Source organism: Zalophus californianus, chromosome 4, assembly GCF_009762305.2.
Source record: "Zalophus californianus isolate mZalCal1 chromosome 4, mZalCal1.pri.v2, whole genome shotgun sequence".
Taxonomy (NCBI): Eukaryota; Metazoa; Chordata; class Mammalia; order Carnivora; family Otariidae; genus Zalophus; species Zalophus californianus.
The window spans coordinates 1354436-1373279 of NC_045598.1; the positions used below are offsets into that span (position 1 = coordinate 1354436).

At 59.7% G+C, this 18844-nt stretch overlaps 2 protein-coding genes across 14 annotated transcripts in view; one reads left to right on the plus strand and one right to left on the minus strand.

Annotated features, from left to right (window-relative positions):
• Window positions 1–7204: 7204 nt before the first annotated feature.
• Window positions 7205–10143, plus strand: PRXL2B (peroxiredoxin like 2B). 2 transcript variants are annotated; one of them, XM_027625226.1, is made up of 8 exons: window positions 7205–7346; window position 7444; window positions 7515–7719; window positions 8281–8332; window positions 8873–8936; window positions 9021–9096; window positions 9386–9504; window positions 9965–10143. In XM_027625226.1, the coding sequence occupies exons 1-8, from the start codon at window positions 7285–7287 to the stop codon at window positions 9989–9991; spliced, it is 606 nt and encodes a 201-aa protein (XP_027481027.1). In that variant the 5' UTR covers window positions 7205–7284; the 3' UTR covers window positions 9992–10143. The 2 variants fall into 2 exon arrangements, with proteins under 2 accessions (XP_027481027.1, XP_027481037.1); XM_027625236.1 differs by lacking the exon at window positions 9965–10143 and having other exon boundaries at window positions 9418–9431.
• A 1055-nt stretch (window positions 10144–11198) lies between these two features.
• Window positions 11199–18844, minus strand: part of MMEL1 (membrane metalloendopeptidase like 1) — a 30300-nt gene continuing 22654 nt past the window's right edge. For 7 of the 12 annotated variants that reach the window (XM_027604780.1, XM_027604611.1, XM_027605456.1 and 4 more), the window contains 13 exons: window positions 18265–18401; window positions 17803–17896; window positions 16405–16533; window positions 15826–15924; window positions 15351–15434; window positions 14906–15009; window positions 14554–14612; window positions 14005–14124; window positions 12990–13123; window positions 12812–12877; window positions 12148–12243; window positions 11678–11802; window positions 11199–11546 (listed from right to left, as the gene is read on the minus strand). In XM_027604780.1, coding sequence (XP_027460581.1) covers window positions 11213–11546; window positions 11678–11802; window positions 12148–12243; window positions 12812–12877; window positions 12990–13123; window positions 14005–14124; window positions 14554–14612; window positions 14906–15009; window positions 15351–15434; window positions 15826–15924; window positions 16405–16533; window positions 17803–17896; window positions 18265–18401 — 1581 coding nt within the window. In that variant the 3' untranslated portion in view covers window positions 11199–11212. Of the gene's footprint in view, window positions 11585–11677; window positions 11803–12147; window positions 12244–12811; window positions 12878–12989; window positions 13124–14004; window positions 14125–14553; window positions 14613–14905; window positions 15010–15350; window positions 15435–15825; window positions 15925–16404; window positions 16534–17802; window positions 17897–18264; window positions 18402–18844 lie in introns of all 12 variants that reach the window. The other 5 variants (XM_027604697.1, XM_027605374.1, XM_027605124.2 and 2 more) reach the window with 5 other exon arrangements.

The following is an 18844-nucleotide window of genomic DNA, read 5'->3' on the forward strand; positions in this document are numbered from 1 at the left end:
TATCCCTCTGACCCTCTCCCCTCTCATGCTGTTTCTCTCCCCCTCGCTCTCTAATAAATAAATGAAGTCTTTAAAAAAATGAACTATTGTGACTTTGTCAAGATAAAAAGCTTTTGCCTAGCAAAGGAAACAGTCAACAAAACCAAAAGACAACCACCAGAATGGGAGAAGATTTTTGCAAATGTTTTATCAGATAAGGGGCTAGTATACAAGATCTAAAAAGAACTTATCAAACTCAACACCCAAAAAACAAATAATCCAGTCAAGAAATGGGCAGAAGACATGAACATTTAGACATTTCTCTAAAGAAGACATACAAATGGCCAACAGACACATGAAAATGCTCAACATCACTCGGCATCAGGGAAATCCAAATCAAAACCACAATGAGTTACCACCTCACACCAGTCAGGATGGCTAAAATTAACAAGTCAGGAAATGACAGATGTTGGCGTGGATGTGGAGAAAGGGGAACCCTCCTACACTGTTGGTGGGAATGCAGGCTGGTGCAGCCACTCTGGAAAACAGTGTGGAGGTTCCTCAAGAAGTTGAATATAGGGGCGCCTGGGTGGCTCAGTCGTTAAGCGTCTGCCTTCGGCTCGGGCATGATCCCGGGGTCCTGGGATCGAGCCCTGCATCGGGCTCCCTGCTCAGGGGGAGGTCTGCTTCTCCCTCTCCCACTCCCCCTGCTTGTGTTCCCTCTCTCGCTGTGTCTCTCTGTCAAATAAATAAATAAAACATTAAAAAAAAAAAGAAGTTGAACATAGAGCTACCCTATATCCTTGGATATTTACTCCAAGGATACAGACATAGTGATTTGAAGGGGCACCTGCACCCCAATGTTCATAGCAGCAATGTCCACAATAGCCAAAGTATGGAAGGAGCCCAGATGTCCACCGAAGGATGAATAGATAAAGAAGATTTGCTGTATATATATACAATGGAATATTACTCAGCCACCAAAAAATGAAATCTTGCCATTTGCAACCATGTGAATGGAACTAGAGGGTATTATGCTAAGCAAAATTGTCGGTCAGAAAGACAAATACCGTATGATTTCAATCATATGTGAAATTTAAGAAACAAAACAGATAAACATAGAAGGGAAGGAAAAATAAGATGAAAATAGAGAGGGAGGCAAACCGTAAGAGATGCTGAAATCTAGGAAACAAACTGAGGGTTGCTGGAGGGGAGAAGGGTGGGGGGATGGGGCAACCGGGTGATGGGCAGTAAGGAGGGCACGCGATGTGATGAGCACTGGGTGTTGTATGCAACTGATGCATCACTGACCTCTACCTCTGAAACTAATAATACACTATATTTTAATTAATTTAATTTAAATAAAATTAAATTAAATTTAAAAAATCCATTCAAAAAAAAAAGAAGATAGTAGGAAGGGGAAAATGAAGGGGGGGAAATCGGAGGGGGAGACGAACCATGAGACTCTGAGAAACAAACTGAGGGTTCTAGGGGGGCGGTGGGGGATGGGCTAGCCTGGTGATGGGTATTAAAGAGGGCACGTATTGAACGGAGCACTGGGTGTTATACGCAAAAAATGAATCATGGAACACTGCATCAAAAACCAATGATGTAATGTATGGTGATTAACATAACATAATAAAATAAAATTAAAAACAAACAAACAAAAAACAAACCTAAAACTACAAAGCTAGATGAAGAAAACATAGGAGAAAATCTTTGCGAGCTTGAGTCAGGTAAAGATTTCTCAGATGAGGCATCAAAAGCACAATCCATATAAGAAAAAATTGACCAGTTTTATCGCATTAAAGTTAAAAACTTCTTTTCTTTGAAAGATGTTAAGAGAATAAACAGATAAGCCACAGACTTGGAGAAAATATTTGGAAGTCTGTATCTAATAAAGATTTGTATCCAGAACACATAAAGCAGTCTCAAAATGTGGTAAAAAACAAATAATCCATATTAAAAAATAAAAATAAAAAATAAAGAAATAAATCCATCCTCTGTAAAAATAATTTGGGTTTCTTGGGGCTGGGGCTGGGTAAGAACCAGATAGCTGGGAACATCCTGTTGGGCCAGAAATTAAGGGAGGGCTTATGGATTGACAGGGATATGTCAAAAAAATCCATAAGCCAGTATAAAGGGTCTCCGGCTGGAAAAATTTGGGACAATTTGGAGACCCGAATATGTAAGAGTAATAGATTAAAACTAAGTGGGTAAAATTGGAACCATAAAGCCCTCCATGATGTTGATGCACAATGGACGCATGAATGAATGCATGATTTCAATTCATGATGGATGCATGAATGAATGAATGCATGATGTCAATGCGTGATGGATGCATGAATGAATGAATGAATGCAAGGAGAATTCTCTTGCTTCCAGTCGAATGCCATTGTTCAGTCAAGAACAATCAAGAATGGAATGTTTATACAGCCTCACAGCATCTCCTCCAAACATGCTCATCCATACATGCAATCCTCGCTTCTCCCCATTTCCCAGAAAGTTTCAAGAGAAACAGGATATTTACATACTCTCAAATCATCCTGCCAAAGTATACTTTTTTTTTTTTTGGTTTTAGTTGAGAGAGAGAGAAAGAGAGAGAGAGAGGGCGCCCATTAGCAGGGAGGAGGGGCAGAGGGAGAAGCAGACTCCCTGCTGAGCGGGGAGTCCGATGTGGGGCTCAATCCCAGGACCCTGAGATCATGACCCGAGCTGAAGGCAGACGCTGAACGACTGAGCCAGCCAGGCACCCGTCAAAGTATACTTTTTGATGACAAATTGAAAAACAAATTTTAATTTGTTGGGCAAACACAACTCCAATTTAGAAATTACTTCCCAATGTGACAGTCATTCATATCATGCTGCATTCACGGTCCGTCCAGTGTTGCCCAGCCCATGGTAGGTACTACAAGCCTGTCCTACAGGTGAGAAGCCGAGGCTCAAAGGGCTGGGGGTGAGGGGGGCTTGGAGTCAAAAGTGGCTCCTGGCCCCTGGAGGAACACTTCAGCTGCTGGTGGATATGACCTCCTGTCAATTTGCTCCCCCATACTGTGGGACCAGGGGACTGGGTGCCAGGGGCTGGCTCAGCCCAGAGGGACAGTGCTGGGAGACAAAAGCCCACGTGAGACAGGAAGTGGGTATGGCCCAGGGCAGGGTCCGCAGAGAGGGCAGGAGCACACCCAGGGGCCAGGACTGGGGACACCTGGGACACAGACACGCAGACGCACACGCAGGCTCGGGGGACTCACCTGGCTCAGGGCATCAGCCTTGGGTGTCAGGCTCCAGGGGGGCGGCTCCCAGCCTCGAAGAGGCTCCATGTCCCTCTTCAGGACCCCTCATTCCCCAGCCGCTGTCCCAGGACCCCCGCCAGCCGGTCGAGCTCACACTCAACCCGGAACCTGCCTTCTCTAAAAGGAAAGGGAAAGAGAAACTGTCGGTGGCCCGATGGGGGAGGCTATTCCGATCGGAACTGGGCCTCAGTTCCGTCTCCCAATATCTGCCGTTGTGGGAGCCAGGCTGCCAGGGGCCAGGACCCCACAGGACCCCACAGCGACGGGCGGGAGAGGGGTGCGGGGCTGGCTGAGCAGGAGGCGGGAGCTGCCCGGCAAAGCAGAAGTGCTCGCCAAGGGGAGGGGTATGCAAAGGCCGGAGGCGGGAACCACACAGACAGCCTCGGGCTCCGTTCCTCCTGCCCCGCTAAGTTCTGGCTGAGCAAGCTCTCCTGGCCTCCCCCCTGTCCCTCAGCAGCCCCCCTGACTTTCCTCTAGAGCCGGGTGCCCCCCCCCAGAATCGTGCATCTGCATTTCCCCTGCCGCTCTGACGCCCAGGGAGTCACCCAGCTGCTTCCCTCCAGCACCAAGGCCATAAGGAGCCCTCCTGGTTTCCTGCTCCCTGTCACAGCATCGGCTGAAGCAGGGTGACCGTCCCCCCAAAGGAACCCCGTCCCCCCACGCAGTGCCCTCTGGCTGGGACTGGGGAGGGCTGGTTTCCACCTACACATTCCTGAGCACAGCTCTGCAGAAGGGGTCTCTCCCCAGACCGCTGGAGGCTGGGGGAGGGGAGCACCCTCAGTCCGCCCCCCTCCCCCGACCCATGGTGGGAGTGAGGGAGGGGGTGACGCTTTGCCTTCCCTGAGCCCCACCCGCTGGGTCCACACCCCACCTGTCCCTGGGAGGGGGCTGGGCTGGTTAATTCTTGCTCCCATTTCACAGATGGGTCAACGGGCTCAGAAAGCAACACGGTCTGGCCCAGGGTCTCTGGGGTGCGAACTGTGTTCAGACCCAAACCCTAATCTCCCCATCCGGAAGGGGCTCCCCCAACCATGGCTTCCCAACACCACCGCTGTCCGCAGAGCTGGTGGCCCTGCATGGGGGACCCCTGCACGCCTGGTGCCCTGACACAGGCTTGGGGCTGGTGAGAGGCAGCGCACCCCTGCTGGCGCCTCAAATGGGAAGTGTCCTGGGGAGTCTCCCCCGGAGCCCCGTGGCTCCCACGTCACATTTCAGCCCCGGGGCTCATGTGATGGGCATGGCACCCTCTGACTTCCCTCATCTGTGAGGCTGCCCGTCAATTAACCGTGGCGGCTTCCCTCCCAGCAGACCCATCCCGACCCTCATGTGCGTGTCCAGCTCCGAGGGCCCCGGGCACGTTCCCCTCAGACCCCGAGGTCCAGCCCTCACCAGACCCAGGAACCCCCCCCTTCCGTGAGCTGATCTCCGGTCGCCCAGCCCAGATGGACCTCGAGCCCCTTCCTTGTCCTGACTTTGGCGCCACTGGCCCTGGGGTCACTACCTAGTCCCACTTCCAGGGGACACCGAGGAGGACAGCCTGGGTGCCAGGGAAGGAAGCAGGCAGGGGTGAAGTCACGGGGCTGGAGTGGGGGCTGCCCAGTGCTCAGAAGCGCTCTGACCACCGTCCCCGGGATGACCAGCCCAGCCCAGCCTCCGAGGCAGGAGAGGGGTCAGGCGGGACCCAGGGGCTTGGGAGCCCCCACAAGACTCCCGTGGGCACGGGCCATGCCCCCACACCTGAGGGCCTGTCAGAGGGAGCCCCCACCCAGGACGGTCACCATGGTTTCCCCTCATTGTCACCAGGAACACAAGAGGACGGCTGCCCTCTGCCTTTCTCATTTCCACACGGTCACTGGATGTCATTTGACAAGTCATTGGACAGATGAAGTCCAGCGTGGGTGTGCGGCCCCGTTACCAAGTCTGACTCTGTAAGGGACGCGCCCCGGCCTGAGGAGATGTGCCCGATTTCCCACTCGTTCATCCACCCGAGCAGCACCTACGGGGCAGCTTCGTGTCCCGTGCGTGGCCGCTGGCTAATGTCGCCCGCAGGTCCTGCCGGGACCCTTCCTGGGGACCTTCCCTCTGCTGCATGGTCTGGGCCCAGCGAGGCTGGGGCGCAAGGGGGTGTGCAGGAGAGTCAAGACGCCCGTCCTGGGGGCACTGGGTTGAACTAGCTGAGCAGGGCGACCCTCGCAGATGGTCTGGACCCGCCCCTCCTTGCTCAAAGAGGCCAGGGGGCGTGCCTGATGCTCTTGGGGCCTGCCGGCTCTTGCCCCGCCAGCCGAGGCCGACCCCATGCCCGCTGGGAGGGAAGAGGCCTCGTGAGCACCTCCGGTCCTCCTGAGCAATGAGCAGCGTCCCGGAGCGAGGCGTGCAGGGGGACGCAGTCCTGTGGGACTCTGACCTGGGACTCGGCCTGTGGGTGAGACCCCACCTCTGCAATGCGCGTGCTGATGCCCACCCACTCGGAGAGGCTGGCGCTCGGGGGGTGGGGGCGGGGGGGGGGCGGGGGGGGGGCCCAGGGGCGGGGGCTGCTCTCTCCTCTCATCACCCAGTCCAAGCCCCAGGCCCCGCTCCCAGGCCTCGGTCGCCTTTGTAAAGTAAGTCACCGAGGGCATCAGTGGGCCCGCTGCTTTCTCACTGTCCCCCAGCTGCCCGGCCACCTTGCGGCTCTGCGGGGCTGGGCCTGGGGTGGCCGACGGGTTTCCTCCTTTGCCTGCAGCTTGCTTTAGGCTCCAGCAGCAGGAGCACTGGAGGGAGATGCTAAGGACGCAGGAGAGGAGTCCTTGACCTCGCGCTCCTCCTTCTGGGGGTGTCCCGGAAATGGGCTGCCTCCCTCGTGGGGGCCTAGCCCCCTCCTCACAGGACCAGCCCTGGCCTCTGGGGGCTGCACTCTCTCCCTCCCTGGTGGGCTGTGTGGACTCCTTCCTTTTTCTGCTCTTCCTGCCTTCAATACCCGGGACATGAGTGCCGTCTGACCCCTGTGCGGAACCTGCCGCTCCGGCCACCCCAGCTCCTTCAGTCTCCCAGAACCTTTCTTGGGCCTGTCTTCTCTTCTGTACCGGGGGTCCTGTGATATACTGTGCAGTGTCAGGCGGGAGGCTCCCTCTCCCAATCCCGGGGCACTCATCCGCCCCCCCTTGGGTCTCCAGCGTGGTCCAGGCCCTGGAGGTCTCTGCTTGCTGAATGCAGGAGCCCACAGATCGGGGCGGATGTCCATGCAGGTGACCGTTTTCTGGGTGAAGTCATTTTTCGCCCCCGTGTCTCGATCCCTCATCGGTAAAACCGGATGATCACAGGTGTGACAGGGCTGTCCTCAGCAATAAACAAGACAACGTCCGTCGCAAGGCCCGTAGCAAACTGCTGTTATTTCTTTGGGCTCCATGTTGCCCAAAGATTGGGGGTTAAAAGAGGCTATTTCTCTCGCAAGAAATTGCCAGTATTTTATGATTAAAGCCAAAGCGCCCATGTAATTGAGAAAACGATGCGTTCGCATGGATTTTAAAGCTGAAATAAAAACAAGGGTAAAGGCTAAGCCCGGTGCTCCTATGTCTGTAGGACCGCCGTCAGGGACGCAGAGCCGCGACATGGGCGTTACTCTGCTCGCCTTAACCCTGCGGGGCAAACCGCTGGGCCCCGGACCCTGCGGGCTTTTCCGCTCTGCACCTGCGCCGTCTTCGGAGCCAGCGCCCACGAGAAGCAGCTCTGTGCGCAGGCGCACCACGTGCCTGCTGCCCCTCCGCTTAGCTGCTCTGGCCGCCCGGACAGTGACGCCATTGGCCGACCGGCTTATGCATATGCAAAACAAGTGACCAGGCGCTGTTGGGGCTGTGGTAGGGGCGTTGCGGCCTGGGGAACCATCCGGGGCGGAGCCGGCAGGGATGACTGGACCTGGGGGCGGGGCCGGGACGGAGAGGCGGGCTGGGGTGGGAGGGGCGTGGCCTAGCCGGGCAGGAGTGGGGCCCGCAGCCCGGAGCAGGACGAACAGCCCGGAGCGGGACTGCAGGAAGGCATGAGCACGGTCGACCTTGCCCGCGTGGGCGCGTGTGTCCTGAAGCATGCGGTGACCGGGAGGTGAGGCCGGACGAGCGCAGGACGGTGGGTGGGCTCCTGGCACCTGCCCGTGCGCCCTGGCAATGGCATCCCCGGCCGGCCTCGGGGGTCCTGACAGGGTCATGGAGCTGGAGGGCGCGGACGCGTGTGGGCGGTGGTCCAGCGGCACCCCTCGCCCACCCCACGCAGGCCGTGGAGCTGCGGAGTCTGTGGCGGGAGCAGGCGTGCGTGGTGGCCGGCCTGCGGCGCTTCGGCTGCTCGGTGTGTCGCTGGATCGCCCAGGACCTCAGCAGCCTCAGGGGGCTACTGGACCAGCATGGCGTGCGCCTGGTGGGCGTGGGGCCCGAGGCCCTGGGCCTGCGGGAGTTTCTGGACGGGGGCCGCTTCGCAGGAGGTGCCTGTGCTCTCCTTCTCTCCTCACACTTGTAGCCGCACCAGCTACCCTGAGATCCTCCCGCAAGCTCAGGGTATCGGTCATCCCCTCCTTGCCCAGCCCTGACCCTTCTCGCTCCAGGATCTCCAGTCATCTTTCCTGGGATCCTATCTGCATCCCCAGCCATGATGTCCCTCCCACTGTGCACAGTGGCAGGGCCCAGTGGTGATGCTGGTCTCCGATCACCACCACGGTCTTTACTGGGTGGCTGCAAGCCCCCCACCTTCCCAGGAGCCTGGAGGAGTAGCTAGGACAAGGCTGTGGCTTGCCCTCCCATTCCCACCGCGCTAGACTCCTCTCCGCGGCACTCACAGAGCCCTGGGCCGAGTGGCAGAGTCCAGGCAAGCCCTGCTCCTCCCTGCCCCTGTCCCGTCTGGGCCTCCACCCTCCTCTAACAGTGGGGACGCTCTGCTCTGCTCCTCCCTGTCCTGCGTGGGCAAGGGTGGACAGGGGGCTGGATGCAGGGGCGTGGGCCAGGTGGTAGATGGGCCTGAGTACACACCTGTGGCCTTTGTTTTCCAGAGCTCTACCTGGATGAAAGCAAGCAGTTCTACAGGGAGCTGGGCTTCAGACGGTGAGTGTGGGGGGCACTGCTTCCTCCGCTCTCCCTGCTGGCCTCTTCCTGGACACTTGCCTCTGGTGGCATCCGCCGCTCAGCCGGTCCTTCTGCAGGGCTGTCTCTTAGGGGCTATTACGATTGTAGGTTAGGCTTCTCACCCAAGATCGACCCCCAGCAGCCTGCAGAGGGGACCCGGAGCCTAGTGCCGAGGGGTCATCACAGCCCCTCCAGTGCCTGGGTCCTACATATGCCTGCTGCTTGGTCTGATCAGTGATGCCAGCTGAGCCACATCCGCCCGCTCACCCAGCCTGGGGGCCAGTCCACACGCCCCAGGTCTTCTGCGGGGCCCCAGGCCTGCTGACCCCAGGGTGCCCCACAGCTCTGGCTGGGCTGGCTGCTGGCTGGCTGCCCCATGGCCCCCAAGTCCCTGGTGAGATGAGGTGAAGCCTGCTTGTGTGAATGGGTCTGTGCATCTTGTAGAGTCCGGGGACAGGCACTGGGGCCAGGGCTTCAGAGAGGAGCCAGAGCCTGGACAAGCCAGCTGTGTCTTTGCAGGTACAACAGATTGAGCATTGTGCCCGCTGCCCTGGGGAAGCCTGTGCGTGATGTGGCCCTCAAGGTTTGTGATGGCCAAGGCTGGGTGGGACTTGGGGAGGTGGGGCTTCCCTCTAGGGCCGACCTGGACCTGCTTCGCTTCCTCCAGGCTAAAGCTGTTGGCATCCAGGGGAACCTGTCGGGGGACTTGCTGCAGAGTGGAGGGCTGCTGGTGGTTACCAAAGGTGGGCTGGGAAAGGGGCGTCAGAGGTCAGTGCCTCGTCTCATGGGGTGGGAAGGTCTTGCTAAACTTGGCCGCATGCCCTGACCCTCTCTCCCTCCCTTCCTCTGGTTTGTTGGTCTTGTCAAGTCTTCTCCGTGGGGTGGCCCAGTTCTTGAGTGTTGGCTTAGCTGGGTGGGGTGTGGCCAAAACAGCCCACTTGTCAGGGTAACCAGGTGGGGTCATGGACAACCAGGGCTGCCTCCGTCCTCCCAGCCTGCAGGGGTACCCTGACCACCTTCCTGTTGCTGTAGGTGGTGACAGAGTGTTGCTACACTGCGTCCAGAAGTCCCTGGGTGACTATGTTCCCCAGGAGAGCATCCTGCAGGCCCTGGGCATCTCTGCGGAGGGCTGGGCCAGTGAGTCGCCCCAGGTGAGCTTGGGCCTGGCGGGGACACTGCCTGCTAAGAACAGCCCCCTGTGCACACCCAACTTCCCTGGGTTGAATGCTGGGTGTGGCCAGGTGTTAGGCTGGACCTTGCAGGCTTCAGGTAATTTTGCACTCATGGCAGCCCAGGATAGCCCTGTCGCCCCAGTCTGCAGAGGGGTAACAGGCTAGCTAGGTGGGTGGGCACAGCAGGGCCCTCCCCAGACAGCAGTGGGCTACCCAGGGCTGCAGGGCAGACGAGCTGCCTGTCCTCTTAGCCTCAGGGGGGCCAGGGCTTGTCCGAGGTGACCATAGTCACCATCAGTGAGGTCCTGGTGGCTGGCCTCCTGTGCGCAAATGGAGGGGAGTGTCCAGCACTTGGGCCACAGACCACGGGTGGGTGGGACCAGCTGCCCTTGACTCCGGGGAGGGTGGCCAGCTTGACGGGGCTTTTGCTGCTCCACAGCGTGATGAGGAGGCGTGCACCGGGTGAGCCCCCGGGGCCTCTGCGGATCCGGGAGGCATCTGCTGCCTCGGGCATGCTGGGAGTTGGGTGTGAAGAATCTCTCGGGAACTTCCGGACTGGTGCACCAAAGCTCTGCCACATCCCAGAGTGGCAGTGAGCATTAAACTAGGTTTCTTCATTGGCTCTGAGCCCTGTGTCCTCGGCAGCTCTGTCTGTGTTGCTGTCGGTTTCCCCCGGCCAGCAGGGTGGTCAGGGGTCTGCAGGCTTCCCTGGGAGGGGGTGGGGAGTTCTGGAAATGCTCCTGCAGCCTCCCTGGTGGCCTCAGGCCTGTGGCACAGGACGGTCAGGGCTCTGAGGATGGGCCCGGGGTGTGGGAGCTGAGGGTGGGATTGGGAACTCCCCGGGAGAGAGCCCGGCCTGGAGGGGTCGGGCTCAGTGCTCATGTCTGCTGGGTTTCCAGGGAGGAGATGGTCTCCATCCAGCCGCTGGAGCATGGTGAACAGTGGGACTTAGGGAGACGAAGGACCTTTACTGATGAGATTTGTCACGTGCACCCCGCTGGGGGTGGCTGGCCAGGGGGAGTCTTGGCTCAGCTGGTTCATCCAGCACCCCTCCAGTGCCATTCCCTGGCAGGTGAAGCAGGCAGTGGAACCTAACATGTCCAGCGTGGAAACCTGCCCCCGCCCCCCTTGTCAGAGGCTCTCTGGTCTGGGGGGATCCAGATGATTGTCTCAGCACGTCCCCTGGCCTGGCCTGGATGACCACAGCGGCCTCCTAGCTGGCCTTCCAGCTTCCTCCCACCTTACCCCCCAGCAACCCCCCCGCCCCCACCCCACTCAGTCCTCTCAGGGGTCATTTAAAAACTCAGGGCAGGTGACAGTGTCCCTTTGTGATTTAACTCCTCCACTGGCCTCTAGTTACATAAAACCCAAAGTCTACATTCTGAGCTATGGCTCCCTAGTCCCCTCGGCCCACCTCCCGACCTCAGCAGCCCTTCCTCCTGTCTGAATGGGTGGTGGCAGAGGACCAGGATTTGGGAGCATCCTGGTCACTGCTGTGCCCGCAGCACAGAGAGACCCTGGAGACAGTCATCAGGAGTGGTCCTCCGTCCACATGGTGCCCTGTTTCGCCCGAGGCCACCAGCAGCCAGCGCAGAGGCAGCGCTTAGGGCCTCCGGCACTGCCACCCCGCCTGCCCCCCGGGGCCCTCCTAAACAGACAAGGCCTCTGACTTCTTGGAAGCGTTTACTTAGCTCAAGTCTGAAGCTTGGACAGCTGACAAGGACGCTTTGGAGAGTGGGTGCAGACAGTTAAACAGGTCTCCGGGGCTGGGGCGCAGCGCTCTTGGCTGCAAGCGGAGGGCACCAGGCGGCGCCACTCTCCCCGGGTGCCGCGGCTGCGCTCCAGGCGCGGGGCGGACGCGGTGCTGGCCTCGTCCACTGCTCCAGCTGCGCGCGCAGAAGGGACACCTGGCCTCGGCCGGTGGGTGCGCGTGGGCCACGCAGTGCGGCTCGCCCATGGCTACCAGACGCGGCAGCGCTCGTGCGGGTGCATGTGGGTGCCCTCGGCGCAGTGGAAGGCGTCTGCGAAGGCCCCCAGGTTCTGCAGCGAGCCCAGCACCCTGAGGGCGACCAGGGGGGCCTGACCAGCTTCCCTGGGTGCGCGGGGTGGGGGGAGAGGGGCTGCCCGCGGGGAGGAGGCAGGGGCTACTTGCCTGTACTTCAGGGGGCTGTGCACGTCGGTCTTGATGGACTGTATCGCAAACTCAGGCCGGTAGGACCCGCACCACACCTGTGGGCGCACGAGGGGCGTGGCTGCGGGCCTGGGGGAAGGGCGGGCCTGGGGGGGGATGGGACGGAGGGATAAGGGGGGGCCCTGAGGGGATCCAGGCGTGAGTGGCTGGGACAGGCGTGTGGTCTTATTTCTTTCTAGGCACAAGGGAGTGCCCCCTGTCCCAGGCTGCCCCTTCTTGGGTATGGGGAGGGGAGCCCCAGCTCCATCTGAGTCCACCCCGGCTCCAACCCCCTGCCATCCTTTTTCTCTAAGAAGCTTTCCAGGTTGTTAAGTTCTGGTTCTGCCTGGCTCGCCTGCTCACTGCGCCCCTGGAAGCATCCCATAGTGGAGGCCCTTCAACTGGTTCCCAGGTGGCCCGGCAGCAGGTGGGGTGGGGACTAAGGCTCCTACCTGGGCATAGTTGATAAAGAACAGCTGGTCATAGCTCAGTTCCAGTCCTGGCAGCTGCTGGTCCTTGCCACCTTCTGCCATCCACTTTAGGTAAGCCTGCAGGTGACAAACAGGTGCTGGGCCCAGTCCTGCCCTCGCTCCCAGGGTCACACCAGCCCACAGGGACTCCAGAGTCCTCGGGTCCAGGAGAATGGAGGTCTGGCTCCATGGCCTACTCCTGGTGGAGGTCCTGCCTCTGCAGCTTCAGGCCCTTTGAGCACCCCCGGGGACGGTCACTCCTACCTTACTCGCCCAGTGGTCATGTCAGTACTCCACTGGCTGGGCTCAGGCAGACGGCCGCGCAGCACCCACCCAGAATGAGCTCCCGAGGCCCAGGGCCTGAGGCTGCAGGTGTAGGGTGCTGCCGAGGCCGGCGGGCACGTGGTGAATGTCACTGTCTCACTTGGAGATGGACAGTGGCTTCCCCAGAGGTCGAAGGCTCCGCTAAGGTTGGGGTAAAATGTGGGGAGGTGCCCACCCGCCCACGGCCAGGCTGGCTCTCCCGGGGCCCTGCTGCCTTCCAGTACCCATGGAGGAGGGGTCCAGGGTGCGCCTCGCCTTGGGCAGGGCACCGTCTCTGCCTCAACGAGCCGCCCGTCCTTGAGGGGCCCCTGCTCGGACCCACCTTGTATGCCTGCCGCACCCCTCCGTTGTCGGCGATGTTTTCCCCGAGTGTGCTGAAGCCATTCACCTGCGCACAGGACCCGGCATGGCGGGGCGGCCTGGGCTGCCCTGCCTCCCCCAGGGGCCAGGGCTGGGGTGCGGGTCCCTGGGGGTGGCGGTATGGCTGACGGCTGGCTCACATTCTGGTTGTCTGCCAGATCCCAGGAGTAGTTCCCGTACTGGTGGATCATGCACTCTGACTGCTTCCGGAAGTGCTGGGCCGAGAAGTTGCTCCACCAATCCAGCATGTTGCCATTCTTGTCGAAGTTCCGGCCTGTGCGGGCACAGGTGGGCTGCCCACATGGCCCTGCCTGCCCAGGGCCAGCCTCACGGCACATCCTTTCAGGAGCCCCAATACCTAGAGCTCGCATGTGAGCGGGGAGTGGGCCCCTGAAGGGCACCGGCCTGCTTGAAGGGTCAGCACAATGTCACTGGGCTGCTCAGGCCCGGGAGGGGGACTTGGTGGTCTCCCATGCCACCTCCGAGGTCAGGGCCCAGGGTGTCTGGTCTCAGGGTTTAATGACCCTTGTTGGGATGTCCAAACTGTCTGGGGAACACATGGCCCTGGGGGGACGTGAGGCTGCCCTCAGAAGGTCCTAGTGGTCAAGCCCTGTGGGAAAGCCAGTCTTCCTGGATTGCAGCTGGAGCCCGGGTGCATGGTCACAGGCCACTAGAGCCGGGCAGGGGTCCCCAGCCCACGGTGGGAGGTGGGAACGTCGGGTCAGCGTATCCCTGGGCTGGAGGGTGCTGGCTGTCCTGGAATGACACCAGGTCAGGCTCCAGGCCAGGCCAGGACCTGTGGCTTCAGAGCTACATGGGATATGGTGTCGCTGTCTCCATGTCACAGGCCCGGGGAGGAGAGTGGCCAGCAAGTGAGGTGGAGTCAGGGTCAGGCCCTGGTGCTCTTTCCTCCGTGGCTCTGCCTAGAGCAAGAGGCCTGACCAGGGCCTGCCATTCAAGACCTGTCCTGCCACCGTCGCTCCCCTGGGGACCTGGCAAGTTCTTCCCATGCCCTGGGCCTCAGTGTCCCCATCTGAATCATGAAGGGGTTGGATGGACAGTCCCCTCCCAGGACTGTGGCTCAGGGGAGAGGGGAGGGGTGTGTGGGTGTGTGACTTGGAGGCGTCGCTCCGACCCCCCACGCAGCTTCCCTACCGTTGTCGTCAAAGCCGTGAGTGATCTCATGCCCGATGACCATCCCAATGCCCCCGAAGTTCAAGGCCTGTGGCTGCTCCTTGCTGAAGAAAGGAGGCTGCAGGATCCCAGCGGGGAACACTGCACGGGGACAGGGTGGGGAACAGGCCCTGAGCGAGTGCACCTCCTGTGTGCCAGGCTGGGGTGGGCTCCCCTGGGGCTCCTGCCATTGAACCCTGCAGCCCAGGAGGCAGGGCTCTGAACGGGCCCATGTTACAGACAAGAAAGTCAAGGCCCCGGAGCCAAGAGGCCAGGGCCAGTGGGCAGCAGATCCCGGCTCTTCCCACCTTCCTCTGCTGCCCTGGGACAGGGGTGTGCGGTCCCACTCCCTAAGACCTCACCCCACCGCTCACAAGGTGAGGAACGTCCCCGCAGGTGGGGTGATGGGTGGAGTTCCTACAGGTGGGGAGAGGTTCTCCCCTTCTGAGCACAGGCTGGAGGTGCCCCCTAGGAGGAAGGGGTGGGGGCTGCTGGAGGGGCTGGGGTCAGTCACCGAGGGGGTGAACGTACCTATCTGGTTTCGGTTGGGGGAGTAGAACGCATTAACCACGGCCGCCCCGATGATCCATCTGTGATGAACAGGCCGGTCACCTGGAGCCCGTCTCTTGGAGCCCTCCCGACAGGCCCCCCTGCTGGCTGACCAGAGCCCACCCTTACTTCGGGCCTGTGTCACAGTGGCCGTGCCATGAGACCCTCGTTGCCCACAGCCAGGGCGAGGTCTGGGCAAACCAAAGATCCGAATCCTCCCTGAACCCTGGGCCCCAAAGCAGAAGGCACAGCGGGGCTCTGAGTCGGACCGGGTGGCCCCTCCCAGCTGGCCCTGCGCTCAGCCCACTGGCTCCCATGTGCTGTCCCCACTCACAGGTTCTGGTCCACTGTCTCCCGAAGCTTCTTGAGGCTCCGCTGGGCCCCAGCCTTGAGGTTCTGAAGACCATTTTCAAAGTACTTGTCCTCTGAGAAGTTCAGCTATGGGAGAGGGGCGGTCACTGCGGGTGTGCAGGCAAGGGAGGTCAAGAGTGGCCGGGGACTGGCCAGGCAGTCCTGCGCAAGGCCAACAGGCTCTGGGTGCCCGCGGGGGGTGGGGGGTGCTCTTGCCGGCTCTGGGCATTGATGCAACCTTAGTCTCCCCATCTGTAACAGGTAACTCTGGAGCCGCCCACCCAGTGAGGTGGCCGAGTTAGTGCCGGCACCACCTGCCAGGGCATTGAAGGCTTATGGTTCACAGGACTGGTTCAGGGGCAGATCGGGTTGGGGGTGAGGCAAGAGGGGAGGTTCTGGAGGGCCCCTGGGCCGGGGATGGGGCGCACATTGGAGTATTCCTCGTCCAGGTGCTTATTTCTCTCCTCCAGGATGTAGTCTGGGTACCCAATCTGCTCCCGGATGTTCATGGCCTAGGGAGGACATTGGGGCCAGTGTGTGCCTGTCCCACTGTGGGAATCCTGGCTCTGCCCCTCACTTCACTGCCCACCTGGCAGCCAGCCAGGGGTCCGATGGGGCGAGCCCTGGGCGGAGTGGCTCAGCTTCCAATTGTCACACTGGCCCAGAGGGCCTTCTGCTCCGAGGCCATGGCCACCCCCACCCGTTCCCAGGGGTGCTAGGGGGTCTTGCAGACTTGGTTTCTGGTCCTGCCTCTGCCCACAGCCCCTTTTTGAGCAAGCCACACCCAGCCTCAGTGTCTTCATCTCTGAAGCGGGTATGATGATGGTCACCCTCTGTCCCCACGCTGGGGCTGCCCTCTCCCTGCAGGAAGCCCTGACCTGGGGGCCCCATCCGCCTGCCCACCTTCTCCTGGGCCTTCTTCTTGGACACCTCGTCCATCCAGCCCAGCTCATCCAGGGTCTCCACGAACACCGCCCGCACCTTGTCGATGAGCTCTCTGACCTGGGGGGAGTGCATGACCCTTGTCCTGCATGACCAGCTTTGGGGTCTCTGCAGGGGTCTGGTCCAAAGCCCCCTCCCTGCTGTGGCGTTGGGGTTGGGGATGAGGAATGATCCCCACCAGGACAGGGGTCCTGGTTGCCGGTCTTTCTCCTGGGTGGGCCTGGGGCCTGCCCATCCCTGGACTCACAGCCCGTATGACCTGTCCCCTTTCCCAGACAGGTCTGTAGGGTTGGGAGTGGGGCCTCTGGCCTCTCCATGTGAGGGGACTGGGCAGATGTGTGCTCCCAGAACCACTGAGCACACACGTGTGGCTGGGGGGCCCTTGGGGTTCCCACACCAGGAGCCAGGAGTCGCCACGCGAGGTGTGGGGATGGGACCTGGGCCCCCACCCACCACGGGCCAGCGTCCCTGCGGGGAGGAAGCTCCTGGCCCTGGGCCCCGGGCAGGGGTGCCATGGCAGTCCAAGTGCAGAGCACCCACCGCGTCCTTGCTGTCTCCGGGGAAGGCCTCCCTGATGTAGAGGGAGCCCACAGCGCTCTCCATGTTGCTATTGACGTAGCTGACGCATTCCCGCCAGCGCACCTCCTCCACGGTCGTGCCGTACAGCACCTGTGGCGGCCGGTCAGCCATTCACTCACTCACTCATTGCTGCCTTTACCAACATCTGCTTCCCTGTCCTCGGCCTCAGGGTGCCCAGGAGCCAGTGGGGGACACAGGTGAACTCAGACTCCCCTCTGAGGGCTGGCCATGGATGTGGGCAGGACCGAGGGTGCAGTTTTCAGGGGAGGGCTCCCGACCCAGGCTCTGGGTTGGACCTTTACCCCAGGGCAGTGGTAGGGCCCTACTCAGCCCCCAGTGCCTCCTTGTCCCCTGTTCTTGCCACCCTGGCCTGGCTGTCTGGCCGGATTCTGACCTCAAGGACTCCAGCCCCACCCCAAAGCACCGGCTGGTGTTGACTCTGGAGGTCCTGGGGGCCATATCCCGCTCAGCTGCAAGCCACCAGCTCTCCGGGCCCCAGTTTTCCCATCACTAAAGTGGAGATGCTTTGTTAGTAGTGTCTCCAACCTAACATGACAAGCTGGGGTCCTGACTTGCCCCAAACGGTTCTGCCATGTTTTCCTGATGCTGTGGAGGACCTCTGCCCATCCCATTTCTCTAGTGAAGAACCACAGAGTCCCCCTGACTCCCATGCCTCTCATTCCGCCATTGTACCTCAACGCTCTGTTGTAGGCACCTCCATCTGCTGCTGATGCCCTGGTTCAACCTGTCACCCCACCTGGATGATGGCACCTGTCTCCACTCTGACTCCACGCACCCTCTGATCATTGTCCCAGCACAGCCACCAACACCACAGGGCTTCCCAGTGGGTCCCCTTGCTCTGCCCTGACTGCATCCCACCCCCAGAGCAGTCAGAATGACCACACAAGCAGGACACCAGACTGTGGTCCCACTCTTACGGCCTCAGCAGCTTTCAGGGCATGTGGAATCCATGCATCAGTCCCATGATTGCTGGCCCCCATCTCTCTCCCTGACCTCATCTCCTTCCTTTCCCTCATGTGGCCCTAGGGTGTCCCTGCTTTGGGAATCTGCCCTAGTCTTCTCATGTCTCAGTCATTCTCTCCTCATGGTCTCTAGTGTCACCTTCCCAGAGAGGCTCTCCCTGTCCCGTCCCTTCCTCTGATGTCCTACTTGTTGCTCTTGAAAGAGCAGGTCTCCAGTTTGTCAACTGCCCCAAGAAGGCAGGTATCTCGTTAGCCTCTTTCATGGCTCTGACCCCAGGGTGGACCTTGGTGTTTGGCCCACAGCAGGTGCTCAGTACCATAAACTGAGTGAGTCAATGACAGGGCAGGGGCAAGAGCTGCCTATGTGGGGTCTCACCTTGCGGTAGTTTGCCCGTGCATCCTTGAATCGCTGGCTCAGGCTGCTAATGCGATCCAACACCAGGCGCCAGACCAGGTAGTTCTGCATGGTCCTGTGGACAGGAGGCGGAGGGTGGGGTATAGAACAGGTGAGTGGTATATGCCTAGAGAGATTATCTGACTTATGGGCCCTTGGTCAACAGGTGCTATGCCAATCAAGGAGCTCACCACAAGCAGGGTGGTGGAGAAAGCCTTTAGGACAACCCCAGATACATCCTGTCTGCTCCTGGATGCTTGAGATACCCCAAGGAGGGTTCACATCTCTCACTAAGGCTCTGTTGGCCACTAACATTTACCCACTCATGTCCCTCACTCCCAGAGTAAATGCTCCCTGGGGTCTTCTCCTGTGAGGAGAAGCTGCAGGGGCGGGGGGCAGGGGCAAGGATGCTTAAGCCTCTGGGGACCTTCTCTGGGTCCTCACCTGGCTGAGTAGACATCGATGATGTCTTCAAGGTTCTGGAGGTAGGGGATGCCGTAGACCACCACTTCTTCATCTGGCAGCAGTTTGATTTTGACAGAGGACAGCACAGATTGTATGAAGAGGGTCCAGTTAAACCCCTGGGGGAAAAGGGCATGGGGAGAAAGAGAGGCAGAGAGGTAGACACAGCTCCTGGGCATCCAAGAAATCCAGCTCTCACCAAAGAATATTCAGAGAATAAGAGAGAAGGCACAGATGATCAGAATCAGGGGAAGGGTGGATGACATTAGCACAGAGCCTACAGACTGTGACAAGAGATTATGCCGGTGTATTTAAAAACTTCAATGTGGTGGGAAAATTCTTGGAAAAAAAAACACAACTTAGCAAAATGACCGAGGAGTAGCAAATACAGTCTTGTATGTAATAAACTGATTTTTAATTTGAAATATTCCCACGTAGAAATTTCCAGACTCACCTGGCTATTCCGGTGGATGCTATCTGACATTTAAGGAAGACATACTGCCAATCCTACTCAAACTTCCCAGAGAAGAGAAAACGCTTCTCAATTGGATTTGGGAAGCCA

Bases quoted from the DNA above. Each gene is read 5' to 3' on its own strand.
- PRXL2B (XM_027625226.1), top strand. From the start codon at position 7,285: ATGAGCACGGTCGACCTTGCCCGCGTGGGCGCGTGTGTCCTGAAGCAT. The intron at 7,720-8,280 runs GTGCCTGTGCTC...TTTGTTTTCCAG, and splicing joins CGGGGGCCGCTTCGCAGGAG to AGCTCTACCTGGATGAAAGC. The intron at 8,937-9,020 runs GTTTGTGATGGC...CGCTTCCTCCAG, and splicing joins TGCGTGATGTGGCCCTCAAG to GCTAAAGCTGTTGGCATCCA.